The sequence below is a fragment of the Phyllobates terribilis genome, unplaced genomic scaffold, assembly GCF_046119375.1.
Source record: "Phyllobates terribilis strain yellow unplaced genomic scaffold, ASM4611937v1 Scaffold_7__3_contigs__length_470593459, whole genome shotgun sequence".
Taxonomy (NCBI): domain Eukaryota; kingdom Metazoa; phylum Chordata; class Amphibia; order Anura; family Dendrobatidae; genus Phyllobates; species Phyllobates terribilis.
This window is the reverse complement of record NW_027362767.1, coordinates 140815538-140839048: the sequence shown is the minus strand read 5'-3', so window position 1 is coordinate 140839048 and position 23511 is coordinate 140815538. Positions and strand designations below refer to the sequence as shown.

General features: G+C 46.6%; 2 protein-coding genes across 2 annotated transcripts in view; one reads left to right on the top strand and one right to left on the bottom strand.

Annotated features, from left to right (window-relative positions):
- The window catches only part of LOC141153985 (Fc receptor-like protein 5), a 42746-nt gene extending 27257 nt beyond the window's left edge, over positions 1-15489 (top strand). The window contains exons 13-18 of the mRNA XM_073639333.1: positions 3110-3379; positions 4735-5022; positions 5127-5429; positions 5511-5651; positions 13917-13977; positions 14619-15489. Coding sequence (XP_073495434.1) covers positions 3110-3379; positions 4735-5022; positions 5127-5429; positions 5511-5651; positions 13917-13977; positions 14619-14640 — 1085 coding nt within the window. The 3' untranslated portion in view covers positions 14641-15489. The remainder of the gene's footprint in view (positions 1-3109; positions 3380-4734; positions 5023-5126; positions 5430-5510; positions 5652-13916; positions 13978-14618) is intronic.
- Positions 15490-16947: 1458 nt separating this feature from the next.
- Positions 16948-23511, bottom strand: part of LOC141155397 (Fc receptor-like protein 4) — a 40910-nt gene continuing 34346 nt past the window's right edge. The window contains exons 11-12 of the mRNA XM_073642265.1: positions 17883-17908; positions 16948-17078 (exon numbers count right to left, since the gene is read on the bottom strand). Coding sequence (XP_073498366.1) covers positions 17031-17078; positions 17883-17908 — 74 coding nt within the window. The 3' untranslated portion in view covers positions 16948-17030. The remainder of the gene's footprint in view (positions 17079-17882; positions 17909-23511) is intronic.

Sequence of the window (23511 nt, the reverse complement as noted above, 5' to 3'; positions counted from 1 at the left end):
ATATATATATATATATATATATATATATATTAAAATATATATATATACAGTTGAAACCAGAAGTTTATATACACTATATAAAAAGACCCATCTGCATATTTTTCTCAATATCTGACATGAAGTCGGAATAAACCTTTCCCGTTTTAGGTCAGTTAGGATTACCATAATTTTTAATATTTGCCAAATGCCAGAATAATGAGAATGAGAGAATGTTTTAAGACATTTTTATTACTTACTGCAAAGTTAAAAGTTTCCATACATTTCATTAGTATTTGGTACCATTGCCCTTAAACTGAATGACTTGGGTCAATGGTTTGGGATATTCTTCCACAAGCTTCTCACAATAGTTGGTGGGAATTTGGGCCCATTCCTCCTGACAAAACTGGTGTAACTGATCCAGGTTTGTAGGTCGCCTTGCTCGCAGCCTTTTCAGCTTTGTCCATAAATTTTCAATAGGATTGAGATCAGGGCTTTGTGATGGCCACTCCAAATCATTGACTTTGTTATCCTTAAGCCACTTTGTTACCATTTTGGCAATATGTTTCGGGTCACTGTCCATTTGGAAGACCCATTTCCGCCCAAGCTTTAACTTCCTGGCAGATGTCTTGAGATGTTGCTTCAATATTGCCACATAATCTTCTTTTTTCATGATGCCATCTATTTTGTGAGGTGCCCTAGTCCCTCCTGCAGCAAAACAACCCCACAACATGATGCTTCCACCTCCGTGTTTCACAGTTGGGATGGTGTTTTTAGGCTTCCAAGCTTCTCCCTTTTTCCTCCAAGCGTAATGATGGTCATTATACCCAAAAAGTTCAATTTTAGTTTCATCAGACCACAGGACATGTCTCCAAAATTAAGGTCTTTGTTCCTATGTGCATTTGCAAACATTAATCTGGCTTTTTAATGTTTCTTTTGGAGTAATGGCTTCTTCCTGGCAGAGTGACCTTTCAGTCCATATTGATACAGTACTCGTTTCACTGTTTATATTGGCACAATCTTACCACCTTCCGCCATCATCTTCACAAGATCTTTTGCTTTTGTCCTTGAGTTGATATGCACATGTCAGACCAAAGCACGTTCATCTCTGGGACACAGAACCAGTCTCCTTCCTGAGCGGTATGATGGCTGGACATTCCCATCTTTTTTGTACTTGCGTATAATTGTTTGTACAGATGAACAAGGCACCTTCAGGTATCTTGAAATTGTACCCAAGGATGAGCCAGACTTGTGCAAGTCCACAATTCTCTTCCTGATATCTTGGCTGATTTTTTTAAACTTTCCCATGATGCTACACAAAGAAGCAGTGTTTTTCAGGTATGCATTAAAATACATCCACTGGTGTGTCTCTAATTAACTCAGATGTTGCCAAAAACATGCCATCATGATATGGGCAGTCCAGAATTGTTTGAAGGCATAGTAATTTTAGTGTATGTAAACTTTTGACTTTGCAGTAAGTAATAAAAATGTCTTAAAACATTCTCTCTCTCTCTCATTATTCTGGAATTTGGCAAATATTAAAAATTATGGTGATCCTAATTGACCTAAAACGGGAAAGGTTTATTCTGATTTCATGTCAAATATTGAGAAAAACATGCATATGTGTCTTTTTATCTAAGGTATGTAAACTTCTGGTTTCAACTGTATGCATATATATATTATTATTTTTTTATATCGTAGTTATAATGTATAGCAGTGCAGGATCACTGCTATACCTTATGATCTGTCAGTGCTGCAGACACAAGTTACTTTGATCATGCACTGCGCATGATCAAAGTAATTTGCTGGGGCCTGTTGACCCAGATGTCGTCATGATGACATTGGGTCACCATGGCAACGATCAGGACCCTGCGCTGACAGTGCAGGGTCTCCGATCTAAGAACCAGAGGGACTTTTGTCCCTTTGCTCGCTTACTAAATGCTTCGATCGCTGTGATTACAGCATTTATGGGGTTAAAGTACCGGGAGCGGTGCGGACACCGCTCCTGGCACTGAGTGCTGGGTGTCAGCTGTCAGAATCAGCTGACACCTGGCGGCGATCGCGCCTTCACAGCCTATGCGTGGGCGCGATCTCCATGTCGTAATAATACATACCTGGTCCATAAGTACCAAGGCACAGGGACATATTATTACGTAGTATGTCAGAAAGAGGTTAAGAAGCCCTCCTACTCTGCACTCATTACCTGTATTAATTGCACCTGTTTGAACTTGTTACCTGTATAAAAGACACCTGTCCTCACACTCAATCAATAACACAAACCCCAAGAACACCGTCCCAATTGTGAAGCATGGTGGGGGAAACATCATAATTTGGGAATGCTTTTCTGCAAAGGGGACAGGACGACTGCACCATGTTGAACGGAGGATGGATGGGGTCATGTATCACGAGATTTTAGCCAACAACCTCCTTCCCTCTGGAGGAGCATTGAAGATGGGTCGTGACTGGGTCTTCCAGCATGACAATGACCCGAAACACACAGCCAGGGCAACTAAGAAGTGGCTACTTAAGAAGAATTTCAAGGTTTTGGAGTGGCCTAGCCAGTCTCCAGACCTGAACCCAATAGAAAATCTTTGGAGGGAGCCGAAACTCAATGTTACCCAGCGACAGCCCCAAAACCTGAAAGATTTGGAGAAGATCTGTATGGAGGAGGGGGCCAAAATCCCTGCTGCAGTGTGTGCAAACCTGGTCAAGAACTACAGGAAACGTCTGACCTCTGTAATTGCAACAAAGGTTTCTGTACCAAATATTAAGTTCTGTGTTTCTATTGTATCAAATACTTATTTCATGTAATAAAATGCAAAATAATTATCTAAAAATCATACCATGTGATTTCCTGGTTTTTGTTAGATTCAGTCTCTCACAGGTGAAGTGTACCTGTGATAACAATTACAGACCTCTCTATTCTTTGTAGGTGGGAAAACTTGCAAAATCAGAAGGATCAAATATTTATTTTACCCACTGTATGTATGGTAGAAGTATGAAGTACGAAGCCCCCAAGGTTTAGTAGGGGGACATTCACTATAAAACTAAAAAAAGATATGCGTGTTCATGCGATATATATTAATATATGTGTACAAATTATTTCTTTTTATTGTTCAATTCTTGATTTTAGAGCTTTTCTCCACTCCTGTTGTGTTGGTAAACCCTACAAATGTTCAGCTTGGGAAATCAATGTCTATAACATGTGACTATATAGTTCATCCAAAAAGAAGTATTTCACATGTGACCATTACCATGTACAAGAATGCCAAAGTTTTAAGGAAAGGATATGCTAAAACTTATTTCGCTGAGGACAGCGATTCTGGAGAATATATGTGTGAAGTGGCTGATTCCAGCAGAAGCATCATCAGATACAGCAAAACCAGTTACATTATGGTTGAAGGTAATCAATTTGCATTACAATTGGCCTGACATCCTGGACACCTTTGGCACTTACTAGGCTCTGAGACTAAAGCCCCCGTCTCACATAGCGAGATCGCTGCTGTGTCACGGTTTTGGTGACGCAACAGCGACCTCACCAGCGATATCGCTATGTGTGACACTTTGCAGCGATCAGGCCCCTGCTGTGAGGTCGCTGATCGCTGCAAAGTGTCCTGGACTATTTTTTGGTCGTTGCCCTCCCGCTGGTCAGCACACATCGCTGTGTGTGACCAGCGGGAGCAGCGATCAGGCTGGTAACCATGATAAACATCGGGTTACTAGGGGCACACGCGCACCTAGTAACCCGTTGTTTATCATGGTTACGAGCCTGCTAAAGTGAGCGGTAACCGCTCACCGTAGCAGAGTGGTAACCATGATAAACAACGGGTTACTAGGTGCGCATGTGCCCCTAGTAACCTAATGTTTACCATGGTTACCAGCCTGCTCCTGCTTCAGCAGGCTCGTAACCAGGAGCAGGACATCGTGGAAAGATTCTTTCCACGATGTCGCTGCTCCCCTGATCGTTGGTGAGCCTGCCTGTTTGACAGCTCACCAGCGACCACATAGCGACGCAGCAACGATCCCTGACAGGTCGTATCGTTGTCGGGATCGTTGCAGCGTCGCTAAGTGTGACGGGGCCCCTAGTCTGGAATCCAGCCTGTCCTCCATAGCGGATGGTCTTCACATCATGCGTTTGACATCCTGGTACAGCATTCTGGGCGCCTCTGATGCTTACCAGACTCAGTGACCTGGTCAAGTCTTTTGGCATTTAGTCTTCAATTTTGTGCCCGGCACTCTCATCCTATCATTCTGGGTGCCTCTGGCATTTGCTTAGCCCCATGATGTCAAGACAATGTCCAGTCCTGTCCTCCGTTTTTACAATTTTAGCTTACAGACATTTGAGGGGTGGGACTTTGTTGATTTCCAATCGCAGACAAAGCAGTGTGGGGAAGTTCCTTCTGCAGATGATTGCCTAAGGCCACGGTCCCACTATCAGTATTCAGTCAGTATTTTTTCTCAGGAGTGGGTGATAAATGCAGAATTGGTGACTTGTTTCTATTATACTTTTTCTCTGATTGTTCCTCACCTCGTTTTGGCTCCCACTCCTGAGAAAAAATATTGACCGAATACTGATAGTGGGCCGTGGCCTTACAGCTAGTAACAGGTTTGATCTTAGGTTTATGAGTAGAATGGGGAGGGTGATAATTTCTTAGAATATATATTGAATACTTTACCTTTTTTGGAGTTGATTGCAACATACTGTATGACAGAATGGGTGATATATATATATATATATATTTTTTTTTTTTTTTGCAGAAAAAGTGGAAGGTGCAAAAATCAGAGCTGACCCAGAAGACCCCAAGATGTTGGTTGGAAGTAATGTAACAATCACGTGCTCTGTGTCTAAAGGAAGCTCTCTTTCATTTACCTGGCTACACAATATGAAGCAGATAGATGTGAGCAGTGAGTCTTATCAAGTCCGACAGGATGGGAGGGTACTCTTTATAGGATCTCTTCAGAAGTACAACTCCGGATTGTATCAATGCAAAGTCAGCAACCACTTCTCCTCCACTGAGAGTAATGAGCTGAAGGTCTCTGTCATAGGTAAGAGTCATGAAAGCCAACAAGATGAAAAAGACATCACTCAAATGTTTTTTATTGTACCCCAAAAGAGCTAATTGAAGCGATTCCTAACATTTCTCTTACAGAACCGATAGGTGGCGCCTTCCTCAGCACCAACAGGAAAGTCCTTGACTTGGCATTTGAAGACAGTTTCACCTTTACTTGCTTTTTGGCTCAAGGCAATGGTTCCCACTTCTTTTGGATACACAACGAAGAACACTTGAAAAAAGACACATCTACATACGAGTTCAGGGAAGGAGGCAAAGTGCTTCATATAAAGTCTGCCCAAGCCCACCATGAAGGATCATACCAATGTAGGGTGGAGAAGGACATCTCTTCTAGACAAACATTGGTATCAAAAAGTAATACTCTGACCTTAAAAATGTCAAGTAAGTCTTCTACTGATGGCCTAAGGACCTAGTAGATGACACAGGACCAATCAGCTCTCTTAATCTTGACTTATTTCATAGGTAAATGTGGCTCATACGTGAAACCATTGCTTATTATCTTTGTGGTGGCGTCTCTCGTTTTCATCTCTATTGTTGTGTACAAGTATCAGAACAAGATAGTAAAGCCTCAATTTCTCCAAAGAAAACCACACATCACCAGAGGTAAGTAGAAAAAGAATATTTTATTAGGGGTGTGAATAATATTGCTTCACCAGGACATACCGAATAAAACATATAAAAAAACACCTTTTAGAGGAGACCATCCGCATCTAGACCACATAGTGGTTAGCACTGCAGCCTTCCATCACTGGGGTCCTGGGTTCAAATCCCACCAAGGACAACATCTGCAACACCTGTGTTTGCGCCGGGTTCTCCGGTTTCCTCCCACACTCCAAAGACATACTGATAGGGAATGTAGATTGTGAGCCCCAATGGGGACAGGGATGATGTCTGTAAATTGTCTGAATTGTAAAGCGCTGTGGAATATGTTGGCGCTATATAAATAAAAAGATTATTATTATTATATTTGTAAGGTGGGGTAGCCCTCTTTTCTCCTCTTTGGGTTTCTTGTCTCCTTATATATTAGTTCTTGTCCTGATTGGTGGATCCCTACTTGTTGACTATATGGGGTTCTCTCTCCTTGCTACTTATGCCTTTTTTTTACTCTTGTTTTGTCAATGTATTCAACGGTCCTGAATTTGCTGCAAACAATCCTGGCAAAAATGTAGGAATATCCTGTTTCAAAAAGGAGAATGGTTTATGTAAACCCCACTCAAAAGTGTCTAGGTTTTGGAGGTTTCCAATGTTGTTTGGAGCCAGCAGGCCACTGTATGTAGCACCATCAAACCCTGCCGGCATGCAAGGAGAAAAATCTGGCATCAGCATGGACCTATAAAGGGATTGATGTTGACGTAAAGGCAGTGTTATGGCAATAACTGCTGCCCAGAAGTATTGTTGGATAGCAATGAACCATTAGAAGAGTATATTAGGAGGAAGAAGTGAGGAGCAGTGCGGTAGTGACCACATGTAGTTGTGGCGCCCGTGTCTATAGCGCCACAAAAGGCCTGCATGTGTGATATAATTCATATGTATTGCCAGCTATGGTGAGGGATAAGTTCTCTGCTGTTTTCATTACATACACATATTGTTACCTGATCCCTTACTGAAGGATTGTGCACTTTTGTCCAAACCAGCAAGTTTTGCAGGATCCCTCAGATAGAGGAGGGGATGCTTGAGTTCTAGTTGTAGTTTTGAGGAGGAAAGATGTAGCATCATGGAGGGTCCTGGTGAAGGGGAGAGAAGCGTGCTCCCTCTGCAAGGACAAGCTGCACAAGGCCGGGTCTCAGTCCCGCGAGCACAGAGACTTCCAGGGTCCATGCTAAACTGAAAGACTGCTCAGTCTTTATGACTGGCAGAAAAGTGCTTTTTCCTAGGGGTTCAGCGGCACATAGAGTAAGGAACACTACTACAGGAGAAAGTAGGTGTTTTCCACAGGATTCAAGCTGCCTGCTCGCTAGAAGGGATCACGGATCCAATAACTGTTCACCTTGGACCCCTGAAGATCCAAGGAATCGTCTACCAGAGGTGTAATTAGCAGCAGGGAGGCTACACAACCTCACAGCAGAGAGTCTGAACCCTCACCATGCAGATCTGTCTAAAATTCTGTATGTGAATTGTACAGAAGCTTCTGGAACTGTTTGCAGAACTACAGTACACTGTGTGCAGAATTATTAGGCAAGTTGTATTTTAGAGGATTATTTTTATTATTGATCAACAACTATGTTCTCAATCAACCCAAAAGACTCATAAATATCCAAGCTTAATATTTTTGGAAGCTGGAGTGGGTTTTTTTTAGATTTGGCTATCTCAGGAGGATATCTGTGTGTGCAGGTAACTATTACTGTGCAGAATTATTAGGCAACTTAATAAAAACCAAATATAATCCCATCTCACTTGTTTATTTTCACCAGGTAAACCAATATCAGTGCACAAAATTTAGAAATAAACATTTCTGACATGCAAAAACATAAAAACCCAAAAAATTAGTGATCAATATAGCCACCTTTCTTTATGATGACACTCAACAGCCTCCATCCATAGATTCTGTCAGTTGCTTGATCTGTTTTCGATCAACATTGCGTGCAGCAGCCACCACAGCCTCCCAGACACTGTTCCGAGAGGTGTACTGTTTTCCCTCCCTGTAGATCTCACATTTTATGATGGACCACAGGTTCTCTATGGGGTTCAGATCAGGTGAACAAAGGGGCCATGTCATTATTTATTCTTCTTTTAGACCTTTACTGGCCAGCCACACTGTGGAGTAGTTGGATGCATGTGATGGAGCATTGTCCTGCATGAAAAACATGTTTTTCTTGAACGATACCGACTTCTTCCTGTACCACTGCTTGAAGAAGATGTCTTCCAGAAACTGGCAGTAGGTCTGAGAGTTGAGCTTCACTCAATCCTCAACCCGAAAAGGTCCCACAAGTTCATCTTGGATGATACCAGCCCATACCAGTACCCCACCTCCACCTTGCTGGCGTCTGAGTCGGAGTGGAGCTCTCTGCCCTTTAGTGATCCAGCCTCTGGCCCATCCATCTGGCCCATCAAGAGTCACTCTCATTTCATCAGTCCATAAAACCTTTGAAAAATCAGTCTTAAGATATTTCTTGGCCCATTCTTGACGTTTTATCTTATGTTTCTTGTTCAAAGTGTAGCGCTGGCGTCCCTGCCCTCTGCTAGGCAGGGACGCTGCTCCCCTCACCGCTCTGCTCCGTGCCCGGCATCTTCCCCCCGCTCTGCTGTCAGCGCGCGCTCCGTCCCGGCGTCCTCCTCCTGCTCTGCTCTCAGCGCGCGCTCCTTCCCGGCCCCTGTGCTTAGGGCGCGCGCGCGCGCGCTCCCCTCCTCTTAAAGGGGCCGTGCGCGCCGCCCTAAAGAGTCCCCGGCCAATGGCCGGAGGACTTCATCATATATATGGCACCTCCTCCAAAATGGAGGTGCCCGAGCAATGTTGTTTGCACCTGTGTCTCACCTGTGCTTCAGCCCTCAGGTCCCGTTGCCAGTTACCTGCCAGTTACCTGCCAGTTACCTGCCTGATTCCTGCCAGTTACCTGCCTGATTCCTGCCTGAATACTTGTTACCTGTCTGCCAGTCTGAGGTCCGACGGTCTGCCTTACTACTCCTGTCAGTCTGTCTAAGGACCAGCCTGCCCGCTCACCTGGGAGCGCATATCAGCTACCTGCCTGCTTGCCTGAGGTCCGATGGTCTGCTTTACTACTCCGGTCAGTCTGTCTATGGACCAGCTTGCCCGCTCACCTGGGAGCGCTTCTCCGTTACCTGCCTGCTTGCCAGCCCGGAGGCTCCGTTGTCACGTGCTGTGACCACCAGCTATCTCAGAGACTCTTGCCCGCTCACCTGGGAGCGCATCTCCGTTACCTGCCTGCCTGCCAGTCCTGAGGCTCCGCCGTCACGTGCCGTGACCACCTGCTATTCCAGAGACTCTCGCTTGCTCACCTGGGAGCACCCATCTACCATCTGCCTGCTTGCCTACCCGGAGGCTCTGCCATCACAGGTCGTACCTACCCCTTACCCAGAGACTGCCCTGATCACTTGCCGTATCTCCCTGTCCGTTCATCCAGAGACTGCCACCCGCTCCCTTACAAGGGCCGCCCCCTTGTATAGTAGCTCAGAGGTTCCGCCTCCCGGACCCGTTACAGTTTGCTCGGGCCATGGAACCCGGTGGCACCCAAGCTCCCTCGCTCTCGGACCTCTGTCTTGAACTGTCCCGTCAGAGGTCCCAACAGGAGACCATCCTGGGTCACCTGCGGAATGTTAATACTCGCCTGAACACTCTGTCTGATCCACCAACAACCTCCGCCAGTACCATGGTATCCTTTTCCAGACCCCGGCTCTCTGCACCTCCTCGCTTCGGAGGCGACTCCGTCCTGGCTCGGGGCTTCATAAATCAGTGCACCCTGCATTTTGAACTATTATCCCACCAGTTTAACTCCGACCGAGCCAAAATTGCCTTTATCATGTCCCATCTCACCGGGGAGGCCCTGGCCTGGCTAAATCCTCTATGGGAGAGAGGAGATCCCCTGGTGTCCGACTTGCCTGCCTTTCTCATGGCTTTCCGGAAAGCCTTCGACGAACCCGGACGGAGGACCTCATCCGCATCTTCACTGCTTCGCCTCCGTCAGGGAAGCCTCACCGTGGGCCAATATGCCATACGGTTCCGTACCCTTGCCTCGGAGCTGGCCTGGGATAACGAAGCCCTGGTATCCGTCTTCTGGGAGGGTCTGTCCGGCCGTATTAAAGATGAACTTGCTGGTCGGGACATTCCTACCACTCTCGATGATCTAATAACCCTTGCCACCCGGATTGACCTACGGTTCCAGGAGCGTGCCAAAGAGGTCACCCGTGAGAGAAGGATTCCACGTCTAGCTCCTACTTTCCAGGAACCCGTCATTCCTTCCGTTTCTCCACAGGTACACTCTCCTGAGCCTATGCAGGTCGACCAGACCAAGATGGTCAAATCCCGTCAGGATTTCCGCCGTGCCGAGGGGAGCTGCTTCTACTGTGGCAGTAAGGAGCATCTGATCCGTGCCTGCCCGGAGAGGTCGGGAGAACGCCTGTATCTAGGTTCACTCAGAGGGGTCGATCTAGACAAAAATAAATCCTCTCCATCCCTGCTGTTGTCAGTCTCAATCATCTGCGGGGAGAATCGTTATTCCGAACTAGCCCAACTTGACTCTGGAGCAGCCGGAAATCTTATTTCACAGTCCCTGGTGGAGAAATTCCGCATCCCCACCAAACCTCTGGCTGTACCCTTGTCTGTTGTTGCCGTGGATGGGGGCCTCTTACCTCGCCCCATCCAATTCATCACCGAATCCATTACTCTGCAGGTGGGAATGCTGCATTCAGAGAGTATCTCCTTTCACGTTCTGCCTGGTCTCCCTCACGCCCTCTTGCTAGGTCTGCCTTGGCTCCAGAGACATGCACCCGTGCTTGACTGGCAAACCGGAGAAGTCCTTCACTGGGGACAGGCCTGTCATAAAACCTGCCTGGTTCCCGTCCATTCCGTCCGTCCCTCTCCTATCCCAGCTAATCTACCTGGACTTCCGATTCCTTATTGGTCTAGTGCTGATGTCTTTGTTAAGGAGGAGGCAGAGACATCACCACCTCATAGACCATGTGACTGCCCCATCGATCCCGCCAGAGTAATGCAGGTGGCTCCCGTGAGTCTAAATTGTCTCCCTCCTGGTAAGACGTTCGTATCGGTACCTGATCGGGAGAGAATCCTACACTGGGGTCATTCGTCTAAACTAGCTGTCCACGCCGGTCGGAAAAAGACCCTCCAGCTTATTACCCGACACTACTGGTGGCCTAACCTGCACAAGGATGTTATGGACTTTGTTTCTGCCTGTGTGACCTGCGCCCGCAACAAAGTTCCGAGACACCTGTCGGCCGGCCGCCTTCTTCCTCTGCCAGTACCTGCTGCCCCCTGGCAGCATTTAGCGATGGACCCTCCTCAATTCCGTCCTGGGGATAAAGTCTGGCTCTCGTCCAAATATGTCCGACTCAAGATCCCTTCCTATAAGTTAGGGTCTCGGTTCATCGGTCCACTGGTGGTCATCGGTCAGATCAACCCGGTAGCCTATAAATTGAAACTCCCGGCCAACTTACGGATCCCTAACTCCTTCCATGTATCTCTCCTCAAACCTGTGGTACTTAACTCTTTTTCTAAGTCTACAGGTACGCCTCCTGCTCTGGTTTCTGCTGAGGACAAGTTTGAGGTAGAGAACATTCTTGCCAGCAAAAGGGTAAGAGGAAAGACCTTTTTTCTGGTAGATTGGAGGGGGTTTGGTCCTGAGGAGAGAACGTGGGAGCCCCGGGAGAACATCCATGCCCCTCTCATCCTAGCTAAATTTCTGTCTGGCCTAAAAAAGGGGGGGCCTAAAGGGGGGGGTACTGTAGCGCTGGCGTCCCTGCCCTCTGCTAGGCAGGGACGCTGCTCCCCTCACCGCTCTGCTCCGTGCCCGGCATCTTCCCCCCGCTCTGCTGTCAGCGCGCGCTCCGTCCCGGCGTCCTCCTCCTGCTCTGCTCTCAGCGCGCGCTCCTTCCCGGCCCCTGTGCTTAGGGCGCGCGCGCGCGCGCTCCCCTCCTCTTAAAGGGGCCGCGCGCGCCGCCCTAAAGGGTCCCCGGCCAATGGCCGGAGGACTTCATCATATATATGGCACCTCCTCCAAAATGGAGGTGCCCGAGCAATGTTGTTTGCACCTGTGTCTCACCTGTGCTTCAGCCCTCAGGTCCCGTTGCCAGTTACCTGCCAGTTACCTGCCAGTTACCTGCCTGATTCCTGCCAGTTACCTGCCTGATTCCTGCCTGAATACTTGTTACCTGTCTGCCAGTCTGAGGTCCGACGGTCTGCCTTACTTCTCCTGTCAGTCTGTCTAAGGACCAGCCTGCCCGCTCACCTGGGAGCGCATATCAGCTACCTGCCTGCTTGCCTGAGGTCCGACGGTCTGCTTTACTACTCCGGTCAGTCTGTCTATGGACCAGCTTGCCCGCTCACCTGGGAGCGCTTCTCCGTTACCTGCCTGCTTGCCAGCCCGGAGGCTCCGTTGTCACGTGCTGTGACCACCAGCTATCTCAGAGACTCTTGCCCGCTCACCTGGGAGCGCATCTCCGTTACCTGCCTGCCTGCCAGTCCTGAGGCTCCGCCGTCACGTGCCGTGACCACCTGCTATTCCAGAGACTCTCGCTTGCTCACCTGGGAGCACCCATCTACCATCTGCCTGCTTGCCTACCCGGAGGCTCTGCCATCACAGGTCGTACCTACCCCTTACCCAGAGACTGCCCTGATCACTTGCCGTATCTCCCTGTCCGTTCATCCAGAGACTGCCACCCGCTCCCTTACAAGGGCCGCCCCCTTGTATAGTAGCTCAGAGGTTCCGCCTCCCGGACCCGTTACACAAAGGTGGTGGTTTTTCAGCCTTCCTTACCTTGGCCATGTCCCTGAGTATCGCACACCTTGTGCTTTTTGATACTCCAGTAATGTTGCAGCTCTGAAATATGGCAAAACTGGTGGCAAATGGCATCTTGGCAGCTTCACGCTTGATTTTCCTCAATTCATGGGAATTTACTCCTCCTGAGTAATAAAGTGCATCTTCTGATGTAGCCTTGCCACCATTTTATAGTTTGCAGGTGGGTTGGGTATGGGAATCTTTGGCAAAAATTACTCATAGAAAAATGTAGCATGTGTAAAATATAGTATATAACATATTGTAGAATAATATGTATAACATGTGAATGATGTAATTGGACCCTTTAAACATGTCAGGACAAATAGTAAATTGAGATAAGCACAAAAAGAAGAAAAAACACAATCAGATGTCCCCAATAATAGTGAAAATACTAAAAAAAATGTACTGAGAAACCAAAAGTGGGGGAAAGGGGTATAAACACACATGTGAGGAAACAGGGACGCACATACCAAAAAGCATCAATGGTATATAAATATATGTCAAAGAACCCAATAGTAAATTTACATGAGTTAATGCACAATTGCATAACCCAAATCTGTATGTAAGGGAGATGTATATCAGTGCCCAGGGTTAGCAGTGTGACTGCATTTGTAAGTGTATCAAGTATTGTATAGAGTAAAAATTACCTGGGACTTGTACTAATTATACACACCAGGGCTAACACATGCGTCCACTCCAACGCGCGTTTTGTCACAGCCTTTGTCAGGGGGAGCCCTGGTGTGTGTAATATGAATCCTCCCAGCGCACACACTGCGCTGCAGGGATTTGCCGGTTTCAGACCCGGAACCGAAGGGTATGTATGAGTTATACATACTCCAGGCCAGTGGGCGCATCCTCTCTCCCCATACACTTGTATTGAGTGTGGACTCGCCCTCTATTCGAACACGCCCATTGGCCTCCGCATCACTAGACGGGGCGCAGCCTCGTCTCTATACCAGTGTATGGAGAGAAAGGCCATGCCCACCACTGGCCGGGGGTATGTAAAATTCATACATATCCTCCGGTCCTGGGTCTGAAACTGGCGAATCCCCGCAGCGTACAGTGCATGCACTGGGGGGATTCATAAGTCTGCAGTCAAACAGTGTGACTGCAAACTTATCAGTATTGACTGGACAACCCCTTTAACTCATGTAAATTTACTATCGGGTTGTTTGACATATATTTATATGCTAATGATGTTTATTGGTATGTGGGTTCCTGATTCCTCACATGTGTGTATATACCCCCTTACCCCACTTCTGGTTTCTCAATAAAAAAGTGTTGTATTTTGACTAATATTGGGGACATTTGATCATGTTTTTTCTTCTTTTTGTGCCTATGGGTATCTTTGGGTAGAAAGGGTTTATTCATAGTAACATTTTATCCTATTATTGATCTCCAGTGTTCGTGGAAAAGGTTGAAGATAAGGTTCTTCTCATGGAAAATATGGAAAATATTGAGAGGTCAGTACTTATTGCTTTAACATTAAAATGGCTCCTTGTTTCTTTTATGAAGGTACATTAGTCCAAATTAATAATTAAGAACAGTTCCGGTTTAGATACCCCACTAGACAATGCAGAGTGTTAACCGGAGTTCTTCTTTTAGGGTTGACTGGACAAGAGAGGAGCTACAAAGAGTGTCTCTCTATCACTCTTTGGAGGACTTAAAACTATCATGCATTACACTGACAAACCATTGTTTTCAATGTTATATGTATAATGCTTCGTTTCTCCTGTGGGGAAACTGCAGGCAGTGTCATACTGAAGAACATAGGGCCCACCAGAGGATATGATTCTGAGGGGCCACCTTTCTCCCCCACTCAAGAGCCTCATAGCAGCTGCAAGGTTTGCACTATGAACTCTCCTGAAGGAGAAGCCAGGGCCCACCGGAGGATTCTCTGGTGGGCCAGTCCAACCCTGACTGCGGGGGAATTGAACACATGCTTCCCAACAGTTTCCAGATGATCACTGTTGATCAAGGTGATGGGACATCTAGTGATGAGCTTAATTTTTTGGGGGAACATTCTAAGAAAAAAAGGATGTGTATCTGGGGGTAAAAGCAGTGGTTTTGTTCCTCATTTCTAATTTTTCTATTTTGCTTTCAGAACTTCCAATTCCCTTCACTGAAAAGACAGGAGAATATGAGAGGAACAAATGAATAATGACTTGGCCATGGGTGCACTCCGTCTGTTTACTACAAATGTGGCCCTCAATGGTTTTATTGTGACTAGAATTTGTCCCCCTGTGTACTAAATTGCCAAAGTGTTGCCCTTATTGTGGCCCCTGTGTAGCCTTTAAACCTTCAAAATAGAGATGTACTTCTTCATGCTTTGATGGTGGTCCTTACATTTCCTTCATCCTTCCTTCATCCCTTCACTGGGGCCTTTATGCATACTTTCTAACTTTTCAGGATGCCCTTCCAGGAGGGGATTTTACGTCGGAGCTTCACCAAAGGTGTTTTCTCATTGCCATGGTATTTTGGGGGCATATCGTCCTCTTCCAAGCATTCTGGAGTTTCTTAGGCTGCAGCATGAGCAAGGGAAATTTGTCAACTCTTACTGGAGTCCAGGAGGTCTCCCCTTGGCCAGTATGTGTATATGTAGCCATTCATGAATGTACTAGGCCAATAGATCCAGTATGTTTATATGCCTTATTTATGCCCTACATGTCATTCTTCACACCTTTACTGTATTCCCTCACCCTCCATCCACATCTTTGCTACGGCCTAAAGGTTCTCCCCTTTGAGTCTACTTTTGCCTATATGTTGATCTTCATGCCCACATGGTCTAAATGTGATCTTACCTATTGTTCTGTGGCCCTAATGTGACCTTCATTGTCTTAACGTAGGCTTATAATTAATTTTTTTTAAGAATTTTGAATATTTCAAACAGAATTAGAATACTACATTTTTCACTTGATTTTTCTGAAAAAAAAAAAAAAATAAAAATAATGCAAAAAAAAAAAAGAATTTAAAAACTACCAGGACTGAGTTATTTATTTTTCTTTTGGTGTTTTTTGTTTTTATTCATTTATATTGCTCAAAGGTGTAGATCATTTCTTTTTCAAGCATTATGTTGCATCAATTACCAATGTCGGAGAGAGTGGAGATCACCGAAGCTTATGAGACCCAAAGTGGTTCAAGTTCTACCCTAAACACCAGCAAAAACATTTTTTTGAACAAAATAGAAAGATAAAATCTCTTTCTTATTGTTATGACAGCGGTAATGCTAACTTAAAACATTCAGTTCACAGCCACTAAGAATATAAAATACATAGCTAATAGCTTGCGATTTACAACGATCTCCAATGTTTAAGGGAGTGCTCGTTTTTTCATACCCTTGATGAATATAGGCGATACGTACATACATTTAGGGTTTTTACATAATAGCAAAATTTATAGCTACATAAGTAAACGACCCTTTGAGATTTGGCAGATCTGAAGACATTAATCATATTTGCTCCAATTTCAGGAGGAATTTGATACATATACATTTATAACAGTGGTATAACAAGAGTCTGATGGGCCTCGATGCAAAATTTAGATCTGGGCCCCCCCCACATGTTGGTCAGATGTATGGGCCCTTTTAGTGTTCCAAATCCTCTAAAGACATATGTGTTCCTCCCCTTCATTATGTAGTATTGTCCTCCATCCTGGGGCCCTTCCAAGAGTATATGTCAGTCTATCCTGGACCCCTTCCAGGTACATATGTTCCCCATCCTGGGCCCCTTCCAGGTATGAATGTTCCCCATCCTGGATCTCTTCCAGGTAAATATGTCTCCCTTCTTGGTTTGTGTGTCCCCCATCCTAAGCCCCATCTTGGTATATATGTCCTTCATCCTGGTATACATGCCCCCCCCCATCCTGGGCCCCTTCCTGGTATATATGTCCACCTTCTTGGTATATGTGTCCCTCATCCTGGGCGCCATTATGGTATATATGTCCCCCATCCTGGTATAAATATTCCCATTCCTGTATACATATTCCCTTCCTGGTATATACTGTATGTCCTCCTTCCTGATATATATGTCTTCCTTCCTGGTATATATGTCCCCCATCCTGGTATATATGTCCCCCATCCTGCTGTGTATATCCCCATCGTGGTATAAATATCCCCCATCCTGTATACATATCCCTTTCCTGGTAGGTATGTATGTATGTATGTCCCTCTTGCTGGTACATATATTTCCCCCATCCTGTTATATATGACTTCCTACCTGGAAGCATCCTGGTATATGTGTTCCCCATCCTGTATCCATTCTCACATATGTCCTCCATCCTGGGCCGATCCTAGTATATATGTCCCCCATCCTCAGACGCACATCCAGCTGAAGTAGGCGCTGGCGTCGGCAGCCCCCCTCCAGCATGGACCTGGATGCAGTCGCACCCTTTGCTACCACAATTGTTACTCCCCTGCATTTATAGTATACCAGATCGAAAGTTGAAAATGTTTTATTATTTGTAATCCAGATAGAGTGTTTATGACAAGATAAAGCACAATGTGATTGGTATGTCACGTTCAGTGGGGTCTATGCTTCACAACGGCGTAAGTGGCAGTCGCATCAACCTGCAAGGAAAAAAGTAAGAAAATAATTAGTATTTTTGGATAATGTTTCTTTACAATTATATTTTTGTACAGTTGAAGATAATATAGATAACATACACCACAGAAATAGGTTGATGGTTTTTCAGGGGAGCTCATGATTATTGAGACAGTATCCTACAAGGCTCAGCAGTGGTGAACAGGCCACCAAAGCTTCCTACACACTTCTCCTTCAAAGGTTGTGTTGCACCTATTGAAATGTGCCAAATCCTTCAGACAGAGAAGCATGGACAGATACAACAGCCCAATGGGACAAAGGGGCCGAAGGCAGTGTGGGTAAACATAACAGAGAGAGAAACGTGGGCAGATACATGGGCCTACTGGGCCTGAGGGATCAAAGCCACTCTGGGTAAACATACCAGACAGAGAAAGATGGGCAGATGCAAAAGCCTATTGGGCGTGAAAGCCAAAGGCAATCTGGGTAAAACATACTTTACAGGCCAACAGTAGGGCAGGGAAGAGGTCCATTGTAATCCTTATACACAAGGGCCAACAAAAAACAGTAGTCCTCTGTGCTCCCAGTGAAGGATATGATTTTTCTAGTGGCATTCCATTTTGGCTAATAGAGGGGTCCCAAGTGGGATTCCCTCTTTTTACATTCATGGGGAGGGATCATAGTCATGGAAAAGGCTCAACTTCTTTAGGTCTAATGTGAAACTATCAAGGTTAAAACTATGTTCTTCCACCAGTTATACACTTTTGATAACTCTACTGCAATGTTCCCAAACCTAAAATGTTCCATATTGTATGCATGTAGATTATACTCACTATTTCGATGGCCGATGTGGATGAGGCTAGAAAAAAGTAAAGAACATAGAAAATTAATAACTATAAAGGACAAAACGGAGACTTAAAGAGAATTTCCAACCTGACTTGACGGCCCTACAGTCCCTAGTCAAGAGCAGCGATAGCGAAGCATGTGGAGGCCGACATATGCAGGAATCGTATTAGAAAACAGATAAACTGCTTTCATTGTGGTGGTATAATGTTGTCATTCCAAGTCTACTAAACAGAAAAAGAGTCGGTGATGCCCACAGGAAGGAAGAGGTTGTAGGACACTGTTCTGATAGCCACAAACTACTAACATGGGTACTGGGCCAGAGTCCTTCAAATCTTTTTGCTCAACGTTCCTGAGAGGTTCTTGGGGTCACAAAAAAAAAGAATAACTAAGAGATTCTAAACTATGAGCTCTCAAATGTCTTCTATGAACTTCAGCATCAACACCAGCCACCCTTTTCCTTCTGTTGTCACACAGTACTGAAGATCAAGCACTAAAACTAAAATGCTCGAGTGTTCGGTACTCAAATTGAACAGGTCGGACTCATGGACAGGTTCGAGTAACGAGAATAATGGAAGTCAATGGGAAACTCGAGCATTTTTCCAGAAGGCCCCAACAGGAGGAAGGGGGGGGGGGCAGAAAAATCATTGAAGTGAATGGAAATAGTGCTTAAATGGAATGGGAACAGCACAGGGAAGATGCCTGGATGCATCTCTGACTCCCAGGTCGCTGCTGGGAACAATGAGTATTACTGAAATTTTACGAACTGACAATAAAACATATAAAACCAAAGATAAAATTGATTTACGGGAAAAAATGTTAGGAAACATTCTTTCCTGTATAATGACTAGTATATAAGGAATAATTGAAGAGAATGAATGTAATAGAAAAAAATATTTTTTGAACTATCATATAGTCATAAATACAATAAATACCTACAGAAGACTACATAACAACAGTATACTCAATTGAAATTAATTATAACCAATATAAATTGGTTATAATAACAGAATCTAAAAAAGGAATGTAAACAACAGGTGGAAAGAATTAGGCTGAGGACAAAAGATAAATATATCACAGTGTGATAAGAGATTGGAGAAAATGCTTCAAACTACATGGCAGCACAAAAATAAGTCTACAGATACCAGTTGCATATACAGAAAATGAAATCTGACAATATGTCACTGAGCACACAGTACAGTATAATACCCAGCTTCCCACAAACCAAATTATACATTATATGATGACCCTGTTGATATGGTGAAGGAGGAGGAGGAGGACAAGAAAAAAAAGAAACCATGAACCCTGTACTCTTTTTTAGGTGAGAAGGGGTGCATGGGAATAAATTATGAGTGAAGGCTCCCTGATGACCTTCTAAACATTATGAGCGAAGGCCACCTGATGACCCTCTAAAAATGATGAGCGAGGGCCACCTGATGACTCTCTAAAACTTGTGAGGGAGGGCCTCATGATGATCCTGTTGATATGGTGGAGGAGGAGGAAGGCAAAAAAAAGAAGAAACCATGAACCGTATACTCTTTTTTGTGTGTGAAGGAGGTGTGCATAGTAATACACCAAAAAATAAAAGGAACATTTGAATTGGCTTTATGTTCTGCTGCTGTCATCCAGTGGCGTTGAGAATTCTGGGCCAATTCTGGCCTTATTCATTTTTATAAGAGTCAGCCTGTCAGCATTTCCAGTTGATGTTGATTTTCAGGATGCGCTTATCAGTTATAATTCCACCAGCGGCACTAAAAACCCGCTCTGATAAAACGCTGGCGGCAGGGCAGGCCAGGACCTCCAAGGCATAGAGAGCCAGTGCATTCCACGTATACAGCTAGGATACCCAATAATTATAAGGCACAGAGGAATCACGGAGGACGTTGGTACGGTCGGCGAGGTACTCCCTCAGCATCTTCCCAAACTTTTCCCTCCTTGTCAGACAACCCTGCACATTAGGGCCTGGGCCCTGGGAGGGTCTGAGAAAACTGTCCCTGACCTTTGATAGTGTTCACATGCCTCTGTTGGACCTGGTGTGTGTCTGTAAGGGTGTGACATATCTCCCTCCACCTGCTCCATCATCATTGCCATATCTCCCCCACCTCCTCTATCACTAATGCCATGTCATATCTCCCCTACCTCCTCCATCACCATGCCATGCATATCTCCCCCCACCTCCCCCATTGTCATGCCATATATCCCCCACCATGTCATATCTCCCCCCACATCCCCCATTGCCATGCCATATCTTCCCCCATTGTCATGCCATATATCCCCCATGTCATATCTCCCCCCACCTCCCCCATTGCCATGCCATATATTCCCCCATTGCCATGTCATATCTCCCCCCACCTCCCCCATTGCCATGCCATATCTTCCCCCATTGCCATGTCATATCTCCCCCCACCTCCTCCATAGCCATGCCATATCTCCCCCCACCTCCACCATTGCCATGCCATATCTCCCCCCACCTCCTCCATCACCATGCCATATCTCCCCCCACCTCCTCCATCACCATGCCATGCATATCTCCCCCCACCTCCCCATTGCCATGCCATATATCCCCCACCATGTCATATCTCCCTCCACCTCCCCCATTGCCATGCTATATATCCCCCACCATGTCATATCACCCCCCACTTCCCCCATTGCCATGCTATATCTCCCCCCACCTCCCCCATTGCCATGTCATATCTCCCCCCATAGCCATGCCATATCTCCCCCCACCTCCACCATTGCCATGCCATATCTCCCCCCACCTCCTCCATCACCATGCCATGCCATATCTCCCCCCACCTCCACCATTGCCATGCCATATCTCCCCCCACCTCCTCCATCACCATGCCATGCATATCTCCCCCCACCTCCCCATTGCCATGCCATATATCCCCCACCATGTCATATCTCCCCCCACTTCCCCCATTGCCATGCTATATCTCCCCCCACCTCCCCCATTGCCATGCCATATCTTCCCCCACCATGTCATATCACCCCCCACCTTCCCTATTACCATGCCATATCATCCCCCACCATGTCATATCTCCCTCCACCTCCTCAATCATCATTGCTCTCCCTCAAAAAAAAAACTTACCTCTCAACGCGCTCCCCCGCAGCACCGTCCCTGTGCTTCCTGCCCGGCGTCTTTCTCCCTGACACAGGCCCGCGCTGCATGATGACGTCATCAAGCAGCGCGGGCCTGTGTGAGGGAGGAAGCGCCGGGCAGGAAGCACAGGACAGATCACTACAGCTCCGCTGCCATTTTCCTCCTGTCGGCAGCGGAGCTGGAGGGATCGACCCTGTCCGCCGCACAGGAAGAGGGCAATCTGGCCATGGGCCCCCCTGGAGCCTGGGGGTCCGAGAAGTAGGCCAGATTGCCCTCATCAGCTGCCCTGCAAGGCCCCACCTGACCCTCCGGGCCCTTGAAGTGCGGAGCACTGGCGGCCATGTTAACCAGGGGCCCCCGTGCATCCTGCTCGGGGGCACGCTGAGGACCCGGGCCCACTGGAAAATTCTCCAGTGTCCCGGTGCCCCAGTCCGACCCTGAATGTAGCTAAAGTATAGTGTTATAGTGCTGATGCTGCTCTTCGGGTACTGCAAGGTAACTCTGGTACACTTGTGGAGAGATGAGTATAGTTGATGCCTAGCTGAGTAACTGCAAGGAAACACCGCCATCTGCTGGTCAAAGACGAAAGTGAAAATAAAGGAAGAATTAGAGTAGTAGGAACTGAATAGGGAGATCCTATTTTCCAAGAGGAAGAGTTTAAAGACGACACTGGGTCAGACGACACCTGTGTCGCAGTGACTAATTATAAAATGCCTGACTGGGCTGAGAAGAGGCAGTTGGCGCCAGAACCTTAACCAGGAAAAGTCATTTGGCTGCTAGGTGGACCTACAGCCACCATCACCACAGAAGAGCCCGGAAGTGATCAGATGCCAGAGAAGGCCTGAGCTGATAGGAAGATCCGTGACCATAAGCAGCACCAGTAGAACATTCGCACCCCGCACCAGTAGCAGATTCATACCCCTCACCAGTAGCAGATTCATACCCCGCGCCAGTAGCAGATTCATACCCTGCACTAGTAGCAGATTCATACCCCTCACCAGTAGCAGATTCATACCCCGCGCCAGTAGCAGATTCATACCCCGCGCCAGTAGCAGATTCATACCCTGCACTAGTAGCAGATTCATACACCCTCACCAGTATCAGATTCATACCCCGCACCAGTAGCAGATTCATACCCCTCACCAGTAGCAGATTCATACCCCTCACCAGTAGCAGATTCATACCCCGCGCCAGTAGCAGATTCATACCCTGCACTAGTAGCAGATTCATACACCCTCACCAGTATCAGATTCATACCCCGCACCAGTAGCAGATTCATACCCCTCGCCAGTAGCAGATTCATATTCCTCTCACCAGTCGCAGATTCATACCCCTCATCAGTAGCAGTTTCATACCCCTCGCCAGTAGCAGATTCATACCCCTCACCAGTAGTAGATTCATACCCCTCACCAGTAGAAGATTCGCACCCCGCACCAGTAGCAGATTCATACCCCTCACCAGTAGCAGATTCATACCCCTCACCAGTAGCAGATTCATACCCCGCGCCAGTAGCAGATTCATACCCCTCACCAGTAGCAGATTCATACCCCTCACCAGTAGCAGATTCATACCCCTCACCAGTAGCAGATTCATACCCCTCACCAGTAGCAGATTCATACCCTGCACTAGTAGCAGATTCATACCCCTCACCAGTAGCAGATTCATACCCCGCGCCAGTAGCAGATTCATACCCCTCACCAGTAGCAGATTCATACCCCTCACCAGTAGCAGATTCATACCCCGCGCCAGTAGCAGATTCATACCCCTCACCAGTAGCAGATTCATACCCCTCACCAGTAGCAGATTCATACCCTGCACTAGTAGCAGATTCATACCCCTCACCAGTAGCAGATTCATACCCCGCGCCAGTAGCAGATTCATACCCCTCACCAGTAGCCGATTCATACCCCTCGCCAGTAGCAGATTCATACCCCTCGCCAGTAGCAGATTCACACCCTGCACCAGTAGCAGATTCATACACCCTCACCAGTATCAGATTCATACCCCTCGCCAGTAGCAGATTCATACCCCTCGCCAGTAGCAGATTCATATTCCTCTCACCAGTCGCAGATTCATACCCTGCACTAGTAGCAGATTCATACCCCGCACCAGTAGCAGATTCATACCCTGCACTAGTAGCAGATTCATACCCTGCACTAGTAGCAGATTCATACCCCGCACCAGTAGCAGATTCATACCCCGCACTAGTAGCAGATTCATACCCCTCGCCAGTAGCAGATTCATACCCTGCACTAGTAGCAGATTCATACCCCTCACCAGTAGTAGATTCATGCCCTGCACCAGTAGCAGATTCATACCCCTCACCAGTAGTAGATTCATGCCCTGCACCAGTAGCAGATTCATACCCCTCGCCAGTAGCAGATTCATACCCCTCGCCAGTAGCAGATTCATACCCCTTGCCAGTAGCAGATTCATACCCCTTGCCAGTAGCAGATTCATACCCCTCACCAGTAGCAGATTCATACCTCGCACAAGTAGCATATTCATACCCCTCA